The 21,817-nt window shown below is 37.0% G+C and overlaps 1 protein-coding gene across 4 annotated transcripts; it reads right to left on the bottom strand.

Annotated features, from left to right (window-relative positions):
• Window positions 1–1,008: 1,008 nt before the first annotated feature.
• On the bottom strand, window positions 1,009–21,518 carry atg2a (autophagy related 2A). Of its 4 annotated transcripts, none has more exons than XM_043256948.1 (42): window positions 20,994–21,518; window positions 20,187–20,349; window positions 19,943–20,092; window positions 19,717–19,819; window positions 18,504–18,642; window positions 18,085–18,291; window positions 17,857–17,959; window positions 17,164–17,355; window positions 16,467–16,609; window positions 16,226–16,301; window positions 15,859–16,111; window positions 15,637–15,778; window positions 14,507–14,605; window positions 14,252–14,419; window positions 13,869–14,133; window positions 12,712–12,799; window positions 12,419–12,587; window positions 12,195–12,337; window positions 11,850–12,004; window positions 11,353–11,507; window positions 11,063–11,213; window positions 10,751–10,935; window positions 10,567–10,647; window positions 9,879–9,985; window positions 9,707–9,799; window positions 9,556–9,626; window positions 9,389–9,465; window positions 8,490–8,660; window positions 8,280–8,406; window positions 7,550–7,776; window positions 7,178–7,407; window positions 6,863–6,998; window positions 6,570–6,782; window positions 6,392–6,493; window positions 6,220–6,304; window positions 4,458–4,611; window positions 4,301–4,370; window positions 4,051–4,133; window positions 3,845–3,966; window positions 3,553–3,707; window positions 2,988–3,140; window positions 1,009–2,870 (listed from the first exon to the last, which is right to left on the bottom strand). In XM_043256948.1, exons 1-42 carry the CDS (start codon window positions 21,162–21,164, stop codon window positions 2,634–2,636), a joined length of 6,114 nt encoding a protein of 2,037 aa, XP_043112883.1. In that variant the 5' UTR covers window positions 21,165–21,518; the 3' UTR covers window positions 1,009–2,633. The 4 variants fall into 4 exon arrangements, with proteins under 4 accessions (XP_043112883.1, XP_043112884.1, XP_043112885.1 ...); XM_043256949.1 differs by having other exon boundaries at window positions 7,550–7,773; XM_043256950.1 differs by having other exon boundaries at window positions 17,191–17,355.
• Window positions 21,519–21,817: the final 299 nt, after the last annotated feature.

Here is a 21,817-nt window from a genome sequence, read left to right as displayed (position 1 = left end):
GGTTCCGCCCGCAGAGATACTGTAGCTGGCGATCAAATTCATCATTTGTTTTACTTTACTTGTGTTCCTCAAATAAATACGACTTTTCTAAAAGGAAAATATTTATCATTAATGTTTTTTGTCATTACAAAAAAATAAAAAAATAAAAATAAAATAAAATAAATAATATATATATATATAATATAAAATTATTCATAAATATATATATAATATATATATATATTATTTATATATAAAATTAAAATTATTCAAAATTAAAAATTTTCAAACTAAATTTTTGCTAATTTTCGATTTAGAATCTATAGTCTTTCAAAAATCTAAAAGAACAGTCTCCGCTAAATGAATTGGAAATATTCTTATTTAAAATATTCTAATTATTTTAGTGTTTTTTTATTTTAACTTTTGTTTTATTTTATTAAAATTGTCTCAATTTGTACATACAAAATATATAATATGAGAAATATGCACAGAACCTGCCTTTACATTTTGAAAGTTCAGTAAAAAATAAATAACTGCATTACGTCCTTATAAGCGGAGTATATGTAATCATTTCTATTTAATCTAGAATATTATGGTTTAATGTCAATGATTAGTTTGAGTCTAAATTACAATTATATAAATATTAGTTTCTTTAGTGGGTTTGAATGTCAAACAAAAAGTGCTAAATTATCATAAAATCTTCCAAACAAAAATCTGTAATCTGATGGGTAAAATGGGTTTGATCTAACTTTACCCTCACATTTGACATTGACATTTCTGCTAATTATAGGCTATTAATTTTACCAAGATTATTTTTCTATTTTATAAAATTAACTTGTAATAATGCAGCAAGTGGGTTTTAGAAAAAAAAGACAATACATGTATGTCATATCAGGGGAGAAAACGTTGTTTGCTGTGAGACAAAAAAAAAAAAAAAAAAAAAAAAAAAAAAAAAAGTTTTAAAAAATTGTTTGTTTAAATCTATTAACGTAATTTTCTAGGATGGTACAAAAATAAAAATATCCTTAGCAAGCTATATAAAATTATTTATTAAATTGCACTATTATTGCCTTTGTGGACGCAACATTTACAATAGCAAATTAAAATATTTTTCAAATGCACATTTTTTTATTCCTTTTTTTGTATTAATTTGTTTACACATCGTCTTGGTACTATACAGGTAATTCTTACAGCGTATGATATAGTTGTAATTACAGAGGAAACAAACGCACTGATAGCTATGAATCACATAGCCAGCCAGTCAGCCATCAATACACAAACATGCATATCCTGACGCACTCGCTCAAACACACTGTACATAATTAGACAAATAAAAACACGCCAAGAACTCACTTCCGTCACGCTGTTATGCAATTAACAAAAAAGTGAATGTAACGTCACCCATTCCCCACCACTTCTTCCTGCACACAGACATCAAATGCTCAACACTATCAGTTTTTACATTTCACTAGCCATTATTACACACTAAATAAAATATTTAAAAAATGTAGGAAGGCAACTAATGAGACGAAAGCAAGCACGTTTGATTGAGGATTAAATGGCAGATAAAAGGTTGAATCGGTCAAGAATGAGCCTGGGTCATATTTCACATCAAAAACAAAACACACACACACACACACAAAAAATGTATTTTACCCAAAATATTTTTTTTGTGCGTGTTGTGTATTTTTTCCATGACAATTTAACCGCATTTCAATCCAAAAAACCTACTAATAAACAATAATAAAATGGCAAAGTATTTATTTATAATGATGGTATATGTTGTACTGACTTTATACTGAGAGAAAAAAAGAAAATACTGCATTACGTAAATGAAAATGAAATTAGGAATTAAATGTGCAATATCCAAGTTGCAATGCGATGCCTAAATTCGGCTTGATTTTCTTCAATGCGAAATATAATTATTTACTTTTATCGTTTGATTTTGGGGTCAAATATGACCTGGACATTTTGCGAGATTCACCCAAAAAAAAAAGACAAGACAATAATCCTTCATTAAATTCTGAAAGACGATGAAGAGAATTAAACGATTCCTCCCATACAAAAGACTGCATCACTCAAATAACGAATGCATTATTTTTAGGCTTAAAGAGTTTAAAAGAAGATCTTTATAAATGTCGATGAAGTAGAATTATGGCACAAAGACATCAGGATACAGAGGACAAAGAAGAATCACTTGCCTAGTGTTAAAAGAAAAGTACGGTAAGGCCACCTCAATGCATTCGATAAGCGTTTCACCTTACCTAATTGAGTAATTCACTTCAACAATATGTCTGAAATACTTGGAAGGGAGAATATCGATTGAATCAGATGTTAAACGAGAGTTTCGGAGAGGGAAAAGAAACGTCTGGTCTTGAGCTCACAGGTAAACAGGGTTACAGACTGATATGATTGCATACGTTTCAATACGACAAGATGAGACTGAGCTGCACTTGGCTGTCTAGAGCAAAAGTGCAAGATCGAAACATTTGCATTGCATGAAAGAATGTGTGCAACTACGTGGAAGCCACTTAAAAATGGTTCAGTTTCCATTTTTTTTGTCCTTTGTTTTTGCATTGATACTCACAGGTGAACTCGCATTCACACGCTCACATTCACACTAACAAAAATCACTTCATTGACGCCCGTCCATCTCATTCTTGGCCATCCTCGGTGCGCCATTTTAAGAAGTCCTCTTTCCGCGCATCTGGTTTAATTTGGTTCCGCATTCCTCCCAGTAGGTTCGAAGTGGCCTCTGAGGCAACTATAAGTGGACGGACTACAGTGGGCGGGATCTGACGCAAAACCCCACCCACTGCTCCAGGAAGACCTTTCTGCTCGTGACCACGAGACGCGACGTCACACAGGGTCTGAGCCGTGTCAATCACTCCCTGAGAAAGATAAGTGATAAAGAGAGCCAGACTAGCCATGAAACGCTTTGTATCATACATATATTAAACAAACTAAATCATCACAGAGATGAACATATAACACAGGGTTGTACGTACCTCTCTGACGGTGTCATAGGCCTTGGCCACACCCTCTCTGAGGTCAGCTGGTTGAGGGGTGCGTCTGGGACGGGGAGTGGGACGTCCCTCGGTGATGTAACGAGTCAGAGGCGGAGTCGGAGATAAGATGTCATATACTGTCTCAGCAGTGGCCTTGGGGGAAAAAAAATAATAAATAAAAATAAAAACATTAACTGAATAAATAGAATTCCAAATCAAAATTTTTAATCAAGCCAACAAATATAACATAAGAAAAAAAGAAACAGAAAAAAGAAATACAACACAAACAACATCCCCCAATAATAATAATAATAAAATAAATATATATCCAAAATAAAATAATATGAATGAGAATAATAATGATAAAAACAAAAATATGTATTGACATGGTAAACTAAAAACATAAAATAATGCTTAAATTAAGGTATAACTAAAATGTAAAAATCTAAAAATGTATATAATAAAATATAGAAAATAAATTATATATAATATATGAGTAACAAAAACAAATTACTAGTATGGCTCAGTAATATTTTGTTTATATATGTGAGTGTGCAGTATATACCTGAATTGCTTGCACTAGTCTGTTGCTGAGCTCTAGAGCGGCAGAGGCTGTAGAAGTGCCAAACGATGCCGCCCCCCTCTGGAGGCCTCGGATAATACGCCCATCCTTCCGGTACTGCTCTATCGGCATCCAGAACAAATCACGCACACCATGGACTGCAGAGAACACAACGCTTCATCGCAAACCGGACTACTCAAGATCAACCTTTGAATTCAAATAACTATGGGACTGATTTCAGTCTGAGCAGTTAAAAGAAAGACGGCGATGTCTAGATGTGACGTCCCACACTCACAGAGTTGGACGACAGAATGCATGGGACCAACACCTCCCAGAATCCCCGGCAGCTGGTTCTTCCTGATGTCTGTGAGCCATTCGTTCACAGCATACTGAATCACCTTATCAACACCCAGAAGCCTGAAACAAAACAAATCACTCTTCAGATCTCGTTTTAAAATGGTAAAGCGGGGAAAAAAAATTAAAGATCGAAGAGGTGTTTACCCATGTCTACAGCACAATCTCTTCAGCTTTAGTTCAGAGCAGTTCAGCTGCGCCAGACCAATCAGGATGCCTGCAAACGTTCCCTAGGAAACAAGAGATGATTTATGTTACTATATACAGTTAAAACAAAAAAATGGAAGTTCTGGAGGGTTTCGTTGCAGTGTTTAAGCTTAGCACAGAAACCACACAGATAACCTGACTATGATTGCCTGAACATAAAGCATCAGTTATTTTATAAGCGATCGCCAACCTGCTCAATAACCACATGCTTCCCGTGATAGTCCAGCCAGATGGGAACTTCAGAGGTGAAACGGAACTCTCTTTAAGAGAAAGAAGTGGGAAAGGACATTGATTTCGGTGTACACAGTTGTTTTGTTGAATACTGTCATGTGGTTGAGAATGCGTACCTGAAGTAGATGGGCTGGTCAGAGGAGGACGAGGAGCCAGCGGAGGATGAACTCTGCTCACTGTAGGTCGTTTCTACAGAAGCAGCCATATCATGTCCCAGTCCAGAGCCAGGATCTGCGTCTTCTGAAGCCTTCTGAGGAACATCAGTCCTCACTGGAAGAAGAACGCCAATACACAAATACAGTTAAAAAAATAGGCTAAATAAACGTGTACAAATAAAAATATGTGTTTAAATTTGTATATTTTCTCATATCTCATATATTTCTCTCATATAAATTCTTTTTTAGTTTCATCTGACCATGGAAGCCACATCAGAAATATATTCTTTATATATTGTGGCCAATCTGTATTAGAGAAAAACATTTATTTCATAGTAATAATTCCCCCCATTTTAAATTTATATTCTCCAGTGAAAAATTAGATTTTTGTAAATTTAATTACAATAATTACCATGTTTTTTTTTTTAACACAACTTAATTATTTGATAAGGTTTGAGCTCAAAGTCTTGCCATCATTGGAGCGCTGAAGGTTATCTGTGTGATAAGGGTACAGCGAACCAGTGTTGCCAGGCGTCACGGTTTTCAGCACAGTTTGGCTATTTTGAAAATGCTGTCGCTGGAAAAATTACAGAGCTGTGCATGCGGTGTGGTTTTTGGGCTACTTTTATAACGCACCGTGACCGCCCAAAGTGTATACAGACAAATAAATATGAAAATAGATCCTTTTAATAATGTGCATAATACTCTGCATGTATACCTGCCAACTTAAGAACGAAGAGCAGACAGTCGCAAGTAACAGAAATAAATAAATAACAGCCAGGGAATACAAGTTAAGGCTTTTACAGAGAAGAAATAAACAACCCCTATAGATTATATTAAACACACGATCACGATAGGATGTGGTTAGATTTTCTTGGGATTTGTATATTTTCATAATGAACGTTATATCTGAAATTAATTTGTACAATGATACAAAAAAGGCTATAAATGGCATGTTTTAACAACAGTAAATGACCAAATTCCACATGTGACCGCAAAAGGAGGCTGGTACAAACACACGATGGGGGCTAAAAGTGAGTTGAGTAAAAGTGTACTATTAATCTCAAAATGTCTTATGTAGCGTGATGCTAATGCTAGCTCTAATGCAGCTGCAGAAAAGGGGCAGTTCTTCTTCATGATCCATTTGTGTCGTAATACTTTGTGAAAGGTCGCAAGAAAATATTTTGTTGCATTTATTTAGAAATACTTTTGATAATTGTTGGGTAAATGTTCACTGGGATTCAAGCAATGTGGTTTGGCTGAATAAAAACAGAAGATGATAAAAGAATAAGTTACATGGTGGAGGTGTGAAAAGTTATGTTTCCTTAAACTACTTTGTTACACATTTATTGATAAATCCTAGTATTTTAAATTTGTGATTAATTGTGATTTATCAGTCTATGACTGTGATTAATGCTATGATTATGACACAGATCACAATCCTGATTAAATCACAAATGTTAAAGTTGGAAGCAGTAAAATTAGCAAATCTAAAAGTATATATATATATATATATATATATATATATATATATATATATATATATATATATATATATATATATATATATAAAAATGCAACCAAAAGAACAATCTAAATAAAAAAACTAAATAAAAACTAAAAAAAATAAAGTCAATTCAACATAATAAACAAATAATAAATCAGAAAGTAACAAATAAACAATAAACAAATTCCTTCATTCATTCACTGGGGGCAGACTTACCCTCGGCTGCAGGGTCGATGGATAAATAGGGATTAACTCCTGCAGCCATGTTACTGAAAAAGTCCTTCAAGAAGAAAAGTGCATCCTAGAACAAGAAAACAAATGTGACTGGTACAGAGCCTGGTATGAAACATTTGTTCTCTGCCAAAAAAATGTATTGCATAATGAGTACCTGGTCAATATTGAGACGAAGTGGTAACAGACTGACTCTCAGACAGCACTCTGGTCCACCCAGACCCGATTCAGGCATCACCTGCAGCGCCTTCACAGTCAACTGCAGCAACAATTGAGCCGGTGTAAGAACACGAACACAAACACAAACTTCACTTGTATCCTGCTCTCTAACTCACCATATTGGAGTGTGCTCTGCGCGGCATGCTCTCACTGGTGTACAGATACAGGAACTTGTTGATTTGAGAGGAAGCCAGACGGTCTCGCACCTCCAGTTCCTGGACGATAAACACTTGGCGGGAAATAGGCTGCTCTCCGAGGCCGGGTCCATCTGCATCTAGTCCTGCAGCAGGGGGAGCCACCACTGGGTACGTCTCATGCTGGAAACTGACCTGAAGAGAGAGTGAGAGGCTATAGAACTACAAACAAAGCTTTCTAAATCTTCAATCACTGATCAAAAAAAACGTTATACCTTTGTCAGTTGTATCTCCATGAGCAGCGTGTGCTGCCGTCCACTTCCTCCAACCCACCGCCAGGAGTTCTGGGGCCTCGAGGGCCCCGCTGAACGAGAGGGAGAACCACGGGCTCCAGGAGCAGTTGAGCGAACTCTGTGACACACCAACATTTCGTAGCATGTGATTTCAATGTTAAGACATTTTCGCACAAGCAGCGCTTTTATAGAGCTTTGTTTCAGAACTTGTCGCCCTGTGAAAGCAACATTGTGGGAGTGCAACATTGTAGTAAAAAAGTCATTTTTTCCACAAACATCCTTGAAGTCTGTACTCACTTATGGCTGTGTGGTGTGTGGGCTGAGCTTGGTTTGCCACCGAAGTCTTTGCCGCCGTACAGGTGCCAGACGACAGACACCTCTCGGAGCACCACTCTGTTCTGAGGCACTGGAAAGCGGGCCGGGGCACGCAGAAGATCTGAACTGCCCCGAGGATGAGAGTAGTAACCATCCCGCACCTTTATAGTGCCCTGGGAGAGCACCGTCACCACAGGCTCACCGTCTCTAGGCTGTCAGAGAGAGAGACTGCACTGCAAGAAAAGTCTTTCTCGAGTTCATGTTTAAACAATGAATTACTCGCCTGTTTCTACGCAATTATGACATTAGTTTTTAATTAAAAGTTGGAGAATATTCTAAAAACGGGGTACATACTGGGATGCCCATCCCAGGAGCCTCTAGGATGCAGAAATCGTCGTTGTCGGTGGAACCCTCCGATTCTTCCTCTGACATCATATCTGCTTGAGCTTCCATAGCCGTGGTGACCAGTCCATCGATATCAGACTCCTCCCCTTCTAAAACAGAGGGGCGGAGCTTGGGGGCTTCTCCAGGAAACAGATAGACTGAGACAGGTGAGGCTCGGCGAATGGAGGGAGAGCCTGCTTTATAAACACACATCAGTAAACGACCATTAACCTACAACCCTCAAGTTTGCTGACTTTTTGGTTATACTTTCATTCAGCAAAGGTGCATTAACTCAATCAAATGTGACAGTAAATTCATTTATAATGTTATAAATGTTTTCCACTTCAAATTAATTCTGTTCACACCCGGAAACAAATATCAGCACAGCTGCTTTTGAAATAAGAAATATATCTGAGCAGCATATCAGCATATTTCTGAAGGATCATGTGACACTGAAGACTGGAGTAATGATGCTGAAAATTGCATTTTAAAATATATTCAGACAGAAAACTTATTTTGAATTACAATCATAATACTTCACAATGCTATTGATTTGTCTGTCTTTTAGAATAAATAAATGCAGCCTTGGCGAGAATTTCAAGACGTGTAAAAGATTAGCCATGAACCACTCTTACTTCATGCTGCACGCTTTGTTGTTATAGATTTGCCTTGTATATATAAACAACATCTCAAGTATTACCAGAATCTTGGGTCTCTTCCTGTAGGATTCTCTCTGTGTCAATCAAGGCATCTGTGAGGTCACACTGGTTAATCTCTGCTGTCTCTGCTGGAGGGCAGGGAGGAAGGGAGGCAGGACTTTCTGACAGCTAAAAGAGAGAGATTTTAGAGCTCAATACAAATGGGAGAAAGAAGTTAATACTACAGCTGAAAAAAATAATAAAAACCATACCAGAAGTTTCTGTCCGGCGATCTCTGTGGGGGATGTGTGGCGAGGGGGAGGGTGAAGGTCACCCTGAGAAACCAGGTACTGCAGCATGTTAACCAGAGCAGCACACGAGTCAGCACAGGTGTGCACGTGAACTACATTATTAGAACAACGAAGCTCGAACAGCGGCTGAGTCTGCAAAAATATTATTAAAGAAATACAGATAGTTATTAACAATATGGGAGCTAAAAACAGAGAAAGTAATTTACCTAATAAAAAAAAAAATCTGCATAAGATGTGAAATTAAAGGGTAACTTGTTTATAAATTAATAATACAAATTTGAACTCAAAATACTGGGATTAGTCTAGCTTACATTTTAATTCAAAGATAATAAGTGATGTAAAATAGTGCTTTCAAACGATTAATCGTGATTAATCACATCCAAAATAAGTTTTTTTTTTTTTTTTCACATAATGTGTGTTTTGTATATTTATAATGTATTTATAAATACATTAAATACATACATAAATACATTCATTTCTACATTTCTACATTTAAATTTCTATAGTTTACTTCACATAAAAATACATTTAATATAAAAACATTGTAAATTCTTTTAGATGTAATTAACTCATGATTAATATATATATATATATATATATATATATATATATATATATATATATATATATATATATATACTATTACTAATATAAGTAAATTATTTACATTATTTCTTTTAATTAATTTATATAAAATCTTGAGCTAAATGATAAAATAAACTGGGACCTGTCACATACACACAGTTATAGAAATTAATTTACTTACAATGCACACTGTATGTAAAAAAATGTGAATAATATAGCTAGATGATAAATGCTATTGAAACTTTCAAGCCAGTGGAAGTTGGCAAGAAACTAACCAGTTTACTTGAGTCTGTTCCTTTCCAAGTTGTTATGGCCAGTTCCAGCAGATCAATGTCTAACACACACACATAGTCTGAGACACACAAAAAGAATGTAATGAGAGAGGTCTCACCTACAGACATTAATGCAAAACAAGATTTTACAAGCTATGTTTTTCCTGTACCTCGTCTCAAATCCACAGTATCACTTTCACATTTATCAGATAGGTACAACGCAGAGTCATCTAAGATAAACCTAAAAGAAGATTTCAGAGCTGTTAGGTCCAATCAATTAATCTCAGGATGAATTTAGGATCACACCGCAGTGACCAGTACCTGAGGTGAAAGGTTGCAGTGTCCACAATGATGTTGCTGGATAAAGAAAAGGACTCAGCTGTAAACAAAACTCGCAGAGGAAGATAAAGCGGCCTGGAGGGAGGAATTAAGAAAAAAACGTTTACAGAATGAACTGTGTAGTCAGACCAAATATTCGGTGTTTCTACAATACCTGTAGTCCACTGCACAGGTGGCTAGGTGTGTGTGAAGGACCGTGATGACGGCAGGTGGGGTGTAGCCTAAAATGTCATCATCAATGACATCAAGGAAATCAACAATCTGTATAGAGAACATGTTATTATAATTAACTGAAAATAAAACTATAAATAAAAAAAACACATTTGAGTTTGCATTCAAAAAAATGCTGACAAATACAATACAGCAATCTAACCTTTTTTAATAAATTCATAGTTGCAACACAGTAGCAAACATTTCTTATTTAATTCCATTTAACTTGATACACCAAAATAACAAAAAAATGGAGTAAAAATTTATAAAAAAATAATATATATATATATATATATATATATATATATATATAAAAAAAACCCTAGTAAAATATCTCAGTGTTAAAATAGCATTGATATAGAATGCAGAAAAAAATAATACTTCTAATAGGTGTGAGTATGTGTGTGTGTGTGTGTATATATATATATATATATATATATATATATATATATATATATATATATATATATATATATATACACACACACACACACACACAACACTTTTATTTTGTATAAGATTAATAATTTAACAGAAATACAGGCATATTAAAAATCCACATTAGTCAAACATTCATGATAGATCCACACACCTATTTAAAGTTGATATCTAATGTAGTTACTAACAGGTACCTGCTCATGCCAGCTATGATTGGATAATGCCATGTGATGTCGTAAAGTAGCACCATGGAGTCGCAGTGCGACCAGAAACTCCTGGAAAGAAAAAGAGATAAATACTTATTAATTGACAAACAAACAACAATCATCCCATAATTAACCCAACTGACAGGCGACAAGAGGATGAGATAACACAGACCTTTACATTCCTTTCAAGATCTAATGTGATCTTGATGGCAGTCGAGAGCATCTGAACATCAGTTTCTCGGCCACCAACACTGCTCACCCCCACCTCTGTGGGGTAAATGGTAGGATCCAGGTGACCCGGGGAAGTGAACCTGGGCATTTCCAGCTTCACAGGAATAGGGGAGTCTGGGACCTCAGCTATATAAAGAGTCAAAGACACAAAAACTAATTTTGCACTTCAGAATAGGATAATAACTTTTTCCCATGCAAAAACTAAAAGGAGTATAAGAAACTAGATGTCATTTGTAATGGTTTAACAGCTTACCTTTATGGTACAGCTCTACTCTTCTGCTTTCTATGGTCAGGAAGTTGAGATTGGGATTGTTCTGGTGTTGCGTCACACTAAAAATCTTTCCTCCTTCCAAGTCCAAAATGAGTTCTCCATGACAGAGGTCCATTTTACGTCCAGCTTCATTCTTCAAAGTAAAAAAAAAAAAAAAAAAAAAAGCGAATTTTTACTGTCACTGGTGTCAACTTTAATCATATTTTTATTGTGACAATGGGTCAATTTTATCATGCAGTTTTTTTTTGTTTGTTTTTTTTTTTCAAATTTACCTTGCAATCCGTCATGGCTTGGAGACGACCTTTGCCAATCAGCACTGTTAAACAGAGCAGACTGAGGGCGTGGCTGGACTGAGGCTCTAATGGTTTCCTTCGTTTTGATTGGTTGGATGAGAAGAACTGAGACTCCTCGTCCTCAGAGTCAGATTCTGAGATGAGTGAAAACAAGAATAATTAGAAGCCAAAACATTGTCGTTGCTGTTAACTAAAATGATAAATAAAATAAAATAATAAAAAAAATTGCCTTAGCAACCAAAGTAAATTAAATAAATGAATGAATAATTAAGATGAAATTACTAAAACTAAAATCAATTAAAGCTATATCAAAATCTGAAATAAAAGGCTAACAAAAAAAAGTAACAAAAACTACAATTAAAATTAAGACTGAAAATATAAAAGTAGAAGCATGTACAAAATACTTGCAAAAATAGTATATAAACAATTAAAAAAAGTTCATAATTCAACATTTGAAACGGATGAGTGTGACTGACCCAGCCTGAAGGCAGATTTACAGAGGTAAAATTCATCTTCCTCAGGTCTGTACTGGTGGGAGGGACTGCGAGAACTCTGAAAAGAAGAAGGAGGAGCCGGAGGAGGGGACGGAGGAGGTGGAGGAGGCTCCCACATCAACAGATCATTATTAATCCTGGGGAGAAAGAGATAGCGGAACTTGATATCAGTCAAACACGTATTTTTACATAGCATTTATTTTTTTAATTTCAATTGTATCTAACACAACATGCATATAATCTGAAATGGACATTAAATGTTGTTAATGCATTAAAAAGTCAATGTTTGAATATAATTTTTTTCAAAAACTGTTGAGGAATGAATACCTGTTATAAATGCTTAAAAAAGCCTCTTTACTGGGCAGGAGAATGTAGGCTACAGGAAACGTGATATCCACCACATACTGACACTGACATATACACTGAGTCTGAAACTCATCCATCTCCTCTGGGTCTGCTGGGATCACCATCTGAGACAGACACAGAAAACGAGTCAAGTGTAGGAATGAAAGACAGACAGACAGAAGGACGGACAGAAAGAGCGGATGTACCTCTTCTGTCTCAAACATAGTGCGGTTGGAGGAGAAAGGAGAGCTGTTCTTCTCTCGGAGTTCACAGGGGTTCTCTAGAGACATGGAGCCCAACCCCAGATCCCTGTTCAGCCCTTCACAAACACCCATACTGTCAGAATCCGCTCCTTCATTCACTCGTATCTGAATCCTAGAGAGAGGAAAAGAGAGAGGAAACTAAGAATGCTTGGTTGCTTTTATCCAACAAAAGGCTGTTATAACATTTTATTGTACTCATAGCATAATCTCAGACACATGTAAACTCTCTAGCTCACCTGGGAATACCATCAGGGTTCTGTGGATCTGGGCTCTTTTGCACACGGATACAGGGAAATGTCTCTCCGTCCCAGCCCTCATACACTCCTGAATCACACACATACAGCGTTTAGAAAGAAAATACCACTGCATCCTGAACATTAGACCTTAAAATGAATCCAAACAGACTGAAAAAGAAATCTAAAAAAAACTAATAAAAAGAGCTTAATAACTGTATTTTATCCAGCAGGATTTGATCATTATTATTAAAAGGAATCTTAAAAAAAGAATGTTGGCAACCAAACAACTACTGGTAACTACTGACTTACATATTTTAGTAAAAATAGTAGGGAAGTCAACAGCTACTAGCAACTGTTTGGCTTCCAACATTCAATATTAGCAATAATAACAATATTTTGATTTGTTAATACATGTACATAATCATTCAAAAGTTTAGGGTGATACTATACAGTTGTACTCTTAAAATAATCATGAAAAAGCAGCAGCAATTTATATTGTAATATATTGTAAAATGTAAGTTATTTCAGGAATACAAAGCTAAATGTTCAGCATCCAGATGTGTAATACTTTTAAATATCTTTATTTAAACAGCTGTGCTGCTTAATATATCTTGTGGAAACCATGATATATTTTAACAGGATTGTTTGATGGATATGGTTACAAAAAGAACAGCATTTATTTGAAACAGAAATCTTTTCTAACATTCCAAACTGTCACTATTGATTGATTCATTAATAGTTTCCTTGCTGTATTAATTGCTTAGAAATAAATTCTACTGTCCTCACATTTCTAAACGATAGTGTATCTACCTTTTTCCTGATGTAAAAATAGGCGCCGCCATTTGTAAATTCTATGGGTATAGCTACCAGTCTCTTATGCGTCCAGCTATTTTTTTTTTTTGCTGTACAAAACAGTTAGTCTTGCTGCATGATATTGAAATTCGGTGTGTCTTATGTTATTTTAATGTATTATCTTACATATAATAATGAACACACTGGTTTGTAGTTTAAACAGTTTTACGGTTTACCATACATCGTTATTTTCCTCGGTTTTTACATATAGAGTCTAATGAACCGGAGGCATCACTCAAAGGCTTACTTCTGCATTGAGGAAAAAGGTGGATACGATAACTGATTAAAACAAACGGATGCCTCACCATGCATATCAGTGAAACAGGCCTCCAGTAGCTTGGTGAGTTTGGCCCCTGGGCTGCAGGGGCCATCCTGCTGAACGTCTGGCCCCTGCTGAGACTTCAGCTCCAGATTAGAGATCTGCAAGCTCAAGATCTCATTGCGCACTGCACGCTGGCTCAGAGGCCGCCTCAGCCCCAGGGGTCGAAGGTCAGGGATGGGGAAACGGACCTTCAAAACGGCATAAGGAGATTGAAGCAGGAGAGAAGAATGGAGCTCCAACAAATGAGACTGCAGAGAAAAAGACAGAGGAATAAACTCTACATTACAAACAATTTTACTGTGCAAGGTTAAAATTTTTATATAATTTTACTGAGGTTGTGGCATTTGATAAGGTGAGTTTAGTGACCTCTGAAGCCTGTGCTTTGTTTCTTTGAGGCGGCGCCGGACAGTGCCTCAGGGCCTCCAATATGTCCTCCAGCCGGCCTACAATGTCCAGGTCCAGCTCAGAGCAGAGCTCCCCGAGCTCAACTCGCAGAGAGCTGTCCCTGCGTATCACACGACGCCTGCTTCCACTCTATAGGAAAACAAGAAAAACACTTTCATATAGACCTGCAAGTATAAAAGACACTTCTCACAAATCCATGTCACAGCACTGTAGTACCTTACGCATGTGCTTCTCAGACAGACTGTGATGGAACTGGGCACAGGGTCTGGCAGTGGTGCCCATAGTAAAGAGACCGGCTGACTGGAACTGCAAGAGCTTGGAAAAGAAAACGTGTGGACACAGATGCTGATTTTGAAGAAACTCTTCCAGAACCTTCATCAGCCTGCATGATGTCAAACTTCTGGCCGAATGAGTTGTCATAACTCACATCTGTTTAAAATTCTCCCTTAGCTGTTGGCGTGTGACTGTATTACACCATTACACCACTGTAACGATCTGGTGAACGAACTGGTAATTTTCTGATTTCAATGATCTCTTGACTGTTTTGAAAGTCCAGATTGTGGTCTAGAGAGCAACAGTGATTTAAAATTTTACTCTACAAAATGGTGTAACTTTGCTTTAAATAAGAGAGTTTTAAAAGCTATTAGACATTTGGCCAGTACGTGAAGGCCAGCCAAACATAGTGAAAGTCATTTGCAAGTATTCTTCAAGATTCAGCTATTTAATCCCAATTTCAACTTTAAGAGGTCCGAGATAGGGTGGGAATGTTCAGAAAAACGAATTAGTAACACTTGAAGAGATTGTTTACCCAGTATTAAAAGTTACGTCATTAGTTGGTTACTTTCATGTTGTTCCAAACCAAACACAGCGCCTTTGTTTATCTTTAGAACACAAATCAAGATATTTTTTGATAAAATTAAAGAGCTTTCTGACCCTCCCACAGACAGCACTGAAACTGACATATTTATGGTCCAAAAAGGTCGCAGGGACATCAATAAAATAGTCCATGTGACATCTGCAATTTTATGAAGCTACAAGAGTAGTATGCGTAATGCTGCTGACATAACACAAATTCATTAATACAACAATAATAAAAGTTATCTTATAATATTACTGAAATTGACTGTACATTTACAGCTGAAGTGCACTTATATAATACATAAAATATTGTTTTAAAATCTGCACTGTAAATGAGATTATGGTAAGGTAAACCTTGATGACTTACTATTCTAACTCAAGAAAAAAAACAACAACAATCTTGCAAATTTTATTACCGAGTTCAAAAAAGCAATTCAAAAGGCCTGATGAATAATTTGGTTGTAAGAGCTTGCAGGTATGCTGTGTACCTCAGTGTACTGTGGACCATCTGAGTTCCACAGGCACTCCAGCAGTTCCAGCCTGCTGAAGGAGAGGTCAGAGGTCGTGGCTCGGGTGTGCCGCCCTGCGCTACGCATCTCACATGCCAGCTGCACTGCTGCACCTGTGACCCTAAAGACCAGAGACAGTCAAAAAGAGTGTGTGCACATGCATATACTGTAGGTGAATATAGCAGGTAATTCCTGGCGTACCTGATGTGGGAATGGGGACATGCTTTAGCAAAGTTTCCTCTCAGATTGTGAAAGTCTCTCTCACTGAACATGCTGTCCTTAAAGAAGCCAAGCTCACGGAAAAACAACTGTGACACCTCAGCCAATGAGGAGAGCCCGTCAGGCCCGGGAGGGGGGTCCTGCTCTAACAGAGTAAGTGTGATTCCGCCCAGAGAGAGGCGGAGCAAAGAGTCTGGTTTGAGAGGCTCTGATTGACCGCTTCTTGACGACCGTTCTATTAGAAAAAAACAAAAAACAAAGACTGATGACGGATTGCAAGAGAAAAATTTAATGGAATGCAGTGACACACACACAGCATGCATTGTTTAAAACAGGTTTAGATACATACTGGGAGGTCTGCTACATTGAGGCAAACTAGCTAAGGATCCTGGTACAGGATAACGACGAGGACAGTTGAGTATTCCCTGTAAGAGATGCATAAAAGTGCAATCATATATTGTAAGTAGATAGCTGATGCACAACAGGTTGACAGACTTTTTTTAAAGTTAAACATTGCTGCAAGTGAGTTTTGAAAGTGTAGGCTGAACTTCATTAGACCTTTACACAACTGAGGCCATAGCTGCACTGACCTGTGGAGACAGAGGGTTTGTTTGAACCAGGCTGCTCTGGCTATGAATGGACGACTCCATATCGCTGTCTGACAGTTCACTCCCAGAGCGTGTTGACAAGACACTGCTGGTCATACAGCCAGGACCCATCGAAAAAAACATCTCTGAGAAACAAGAGAGAAAAAAAAGAAATTTTGTCAAAACACTGAACTGTAAATAGTTCCAGAAAATGAAAACAGAAGAGGAAAATAATTTCTAACACTGTATTTTTTTTTGTCAAGAGTCTGAATCTTAACTTATAAGACTTATTTATGATCAGATTAAAACCTATATTTTATGGACTGTATCCTATGTCAAAGTAAGAAACAAATTGGGCTTAAGACACAAACTGATGTGAAAGTTCTTATGCATTGCATACACCAGCTGAAAGGCAAAAAGCATTATGGCATTCATATAATTAAAAAATTTGTTTTAAATAACTTCTATTGCTTCCAGGCATAAATACTGTCACATATGAAAATTAAGGTCAGGATGAGCATATTGCATATTGTACAATAATTTTTTTTTCACACTCCGGTTGTACAACATACAATTCAGCAAATGTAAGCAGGTATGCCATTCATAGAAATTCACATGCTTGCTGAAAAAAAAACATCAATATAGAAATACACCAATCTGTAAGTATAATTATAATTCTGTAATGATCTAGAATATTGACCTTGAATATTGACTGTTCTCGTCTCACCTCCGTTCTCCATGGTAGTGACATACGGTTCTGCTTCCAGCTCCAGATCTCTGTCATACATTTCTGAGTTCAGCTGCTTACTGAGATCCTCTTCGATCAATCGCAGATCATCAGAACCCAGAGGCCTAGAAACACCCCCACCGGACAGACCACCACCACCTCCATCTGACAACACAGAGAAAGAGCAGTCTTTTCATGGGACACGGTCAATCAGACAAGAACATCCAGGCAAAAGAACAAGTTCTATTCCACACGTGATCTCTCATTTTGAACCGATAGCATCAATATCATTATCCTTACTGTGTTTATCAAACCTTGGGGTTAGACAGTAAAATATGTTTTAGCATTTTAATGTTAATTTGTCATTTAAATAATAAAATATTTATAAAGTAAAACAAATGTATTTTACACAATACTAAGTATATACAATTAATTTAAATATATGCTCAGCATCTGTTCTAATCACTGCATTAAAAAAAATACAAGTAAATATACAGCTCCTGGAAACCATATTAAGGTTTGAAATAACTTTCAGCTTTGAATGAACTATGCCCTTAAGGCTGGTGCAAACAGCCATATGATTATTGCTGATGTGTCTCATTTGAAAAGGGAGTAATCTGAACATGACACAAGGCGATGAAACACAGAACAGAGTGCTCGTGTTACCTGACGTCTCGATGCAGAGGGAAGACAGGAGGTCCGTCAGGTGTGTGATCTGACTGGGGGACAGCAGCAGGTGAAGACACCCCACTTTACCGTCCAACTCAAACTAAGAGGAAATTCATGTCAGTTAATAAGGAAAGTAATATAAATATTCAGTTTTGTACTAATTATACTCCTTCATTAATGATGAAGTCAAATTATTCAGTCTTTATTTTTATTGCGCACACAAACCTTGGGCCCAGGCAGCATTTCATTCTGTTTGATTTTGACCGTCGTCTCAATGAATCCAGAGCATTGTCCAATCAGCAGAGGCTCAGGGGGCTTCGGGGTGGGATGTAATGATTGAGGGGCATCGGAGACATTATCATCTTTGTCATTTTCTTCCATTTTATCATCCGTCTCCCTGCTGCTCATCATGTCAACAGATTGATCTAGCCCCTAAATGAACGAATTGAAATTCACTGCGCATTACTGACCGAAACTTCATATTTGCTAGCGTTTATATTTATTCATTTAGAAGACGCTTTTAACCAAAGCCACATGAGAGGCAATAGTATTCTCAATACACCGTGTTAAACATGAATACACAAGCTAGCGTTTTAGTGAAATCTGCAAAGCCACTAAATAACAGATTGCATCGTTTCCCTGACCTGGGATCCTCCGAGAGTCTCATAGAGCAGCTGCACAGAGTTGAGCTGAAGGATCTTGTGCAGGAAGGCTGGTGGCTGGTGGATGTCTACAGGCACTGTCTGGCTTGAGTCTCTCACAGCCTCATCACAATAGTCCACTCTGCAGGATCACACGTTACCATCAGGGACAGAACACAGATTGGTCACAAACAATGAAATTCACTATAGAACAGAGTTGCCAGGATTTCAGAGCAAAACCCACCCAATTGCTACTCAAAGCTAGTCCAAAACCAGCCCAATCTCATTTCAAGAAAATAGTGTATAAAACCTATTTTTACATGCGTGTTAAATATCACGTATTGAAAAACAACCTGTTGCAACAATGGTAAAGCAGCCCAATTCACAGGAAAACCACTGACCTGGCAACCCTGCTCTAGAGAGTCAAGCATGCAAGTTCTGTTCTGAAGAATATGATTGATGTTTATGAGCGAGTCAATCAGTATTTTTAGTGTAACCTGTAAATCAGCTAAAGGAATTCAAAAGTTTTCAAGCATTTTGACTTTGAAAAATTTCATTTCCGCAACAGTAACACTGTTCAAAGGTTTAGGGTGATTACAATTTAGAAATTAAATCTTATTTAGCGAGGACATATAAAATGATCCAATGTGAAAGTAAAGACATTTATTTACAAAAAATGTCTTCTCATAAATTGTTCTTTTGAATCTTCTATTCATCATACAACTCAAATATATATATATATATATATATATATATATATATATATATATATATATATATATATATATATATGTATATTTAAAAAAAGATATTAAGCAGCACAACAGTTTTGAAAATTGATAGCTATAAGTATATAAGAATGATTTTTGAAGGACTGTGACACACTGGAGCAATGATGCTAAAAATTCAACATTGAATAAATTACATTTTGCAAATTACAATAACAAGAATACATTAAATATTAGAGCATTAAATACAAAACAGAATAGCAACTTTTTATATATATTTATGGGTCAGAATTTTTTTTTTTTTAAGTCTGTTATGCTGTTTTCTTTTGAAGTGGTTATTTGTGAAAGAACAGAATCAAAGTTTTACAAATCCAATTCTTCAATGGTATATCTACCTGGGTAATCATATCTGGCACAGCACCATACTTAATAATAATAATAACAACAACAACAACAATAAACAACAAAGATGTAATTCATGGCCTCACCGTTTAATGCGCATCTCTAAGGCGACCCCAGTCTCAGCGTCCAGGGAATGGTGTTCTACTCGCACGATAGTGTCCAGAAAGGTGACTTTTATTCGACGTAAGACTGCAAACACACAACCAAGACGTGACTATATACAGTTAGCCAGTCAACGAACTGTTTTACTTCACAATGCAACAAATACAAATGCACTGAACCACTCTCCTAGGCACAAGAAATGCTACACACCTGTCTCAATGGTCTGTGCAAACATCTCCAGCCCCTCCAGTGGAGCAGGCGGTTCTTCTGACGCCTCGGGTGGGTCCTTCAGGCACTCCTGGGCCAGCTGCATGCTGGATGTCATGCATGACGACCACCCTTGGGAATCCCAGTTGCCGTCTAACAGAGATCAGAGAAAATACAATTAAACAATAAGTTAGTCCTGTGTAAACTATGGCTTTACTGAACCAAACGAGTGCTCCACAGAACTCACTGGTTCTGTATTTGGGTCTGCATGTTATTTGCAATCCAGTGACTTCAAGGGTGCAGTGTTCTGTCACAAGCGCCGCCCAGGGAATAGTCACCGCAATGCTGTTCACGAAGCCTTCAACAATCTCCAGCGGAGCTCCCAATGAGTCCAACAACTCATTCACTGCCTAAAAAAAGAGGATTCGGAGAATAGTTAGGAAATCTGGATGGCGACTGATCGCATGGAACAACAGAAGGTGTCAAAATGTTGTGCTAGATTAAAAGTTTTTAGATGTCATAGAATATAAACTGAAAAGGTGTATGTATATATATATATATATATATATATATATATATATATATATATATATATATATATATATGTATATATGTATGCATAATAACCCAATTTATACTGTATATTTTTAAATAATATTTTAAAAAGTGGTTAAATTATAACATAATGCTGTACACTTCTATTTATTTACATTGTAATTAATTTAAACATATTTACAGTCATTTGTTCCATGTCTACACTGACTTATTACCTCTCCTTTGCAGGGCCAACTCCAAAACTAACTCCACAAAAATATACAAAGATGATAAACACTAATTACACAAAAAAATGTGAAAGCAAAAGTTAGTAAGCCTTGACCGAAGACCAGGAAGAAGATGTAATCCGCACAAGTCATCAAACTCTTGAAAACATGAGTGCTCCTTCGACTAACAAGATGTTTTGATCTCATACTCAAGACTAGATATTGCGAAATACTTGAAATATGGGCCACTTGGACAAGGAAACTGGCCTAGGCATGTCTTAACCCACACTTACCCACACATCCAGGTTAATTTCCCTAATGACCCCGCTGCCATTGTACAGGTCCAAGCTCAGCTGGTCCAAACTGAGTCTTTCCTCCAAGAAGTGGCCCAGGTAGTGTTGCAGGAGGTACCGACAGGCCCGTTTCTTTATTGAGCCCGACCAGGGGAAGAGCCACCGAGACATAGGGCCAGAGCAGACGGGGAGAGGGAGCAGAGAGGCGGCGGAACAAGAAACCAGTCCTGCATAACAGACCTAAACCCCCTCGGCAGTGTGTGAAAAGGAGAATACAATAATACACACGCACTACGATGTACAAGTAGGGGTAAAACCGTCTAACTTCCTGTCCTTTGACACCAAAATCCCCTGGTTCTTCGTTTTTGGACGTCGGGTTGTCCAAAGCAGCGTTTGAAGCAGGATACTTTTGTCGAAACGGGTCACTTCGGTTCCACTTTTAATGTTAAATGTTAGTGAAATGTGCGACAGGTCCTCTACGGTCCTCTGGCCAACGGGTTGTTTATTGTTTTCATACTCGGACTGAACCAGTGTGCGTCATGACGTCAACGCACTGAAGATACCGGAAGTTGGATGCGTTAATTCGCCATGTTGGGACGGTCAAAAGTTGAACCCTTCAATCAGATCAATCAATCACCGTTACTTATATAGCGCTTTTAACAATACATAGTGTTTGAAAAAGCTCAGTTTACCGGAAATGTTAATCAAATGTAGATAACTCGACGAACTTCATCCAGCCGCGCGCGTGTGTATATATATATATATACACACACACACACACACACATATTATATATATATATATATATATATATATATATATAT

Source organism: Puntigrus tetrazona, chromosome 14 (genome assembly GCF_018831695.1).
Source record: "Puntigrus tetrazona isolate hp1 chromosome 14, ASM1883169v1, whole genome shotgun sequence".
NCBI lineage: Eukaryota > Metazoa > Chordata > Actinopteri > Cypriniformes > Cyprinidae > Puntigrus > Puntigrus tetrazona.
This window is presented reverse-complemented; position numbering and strand designations above follow the sequence as displayed.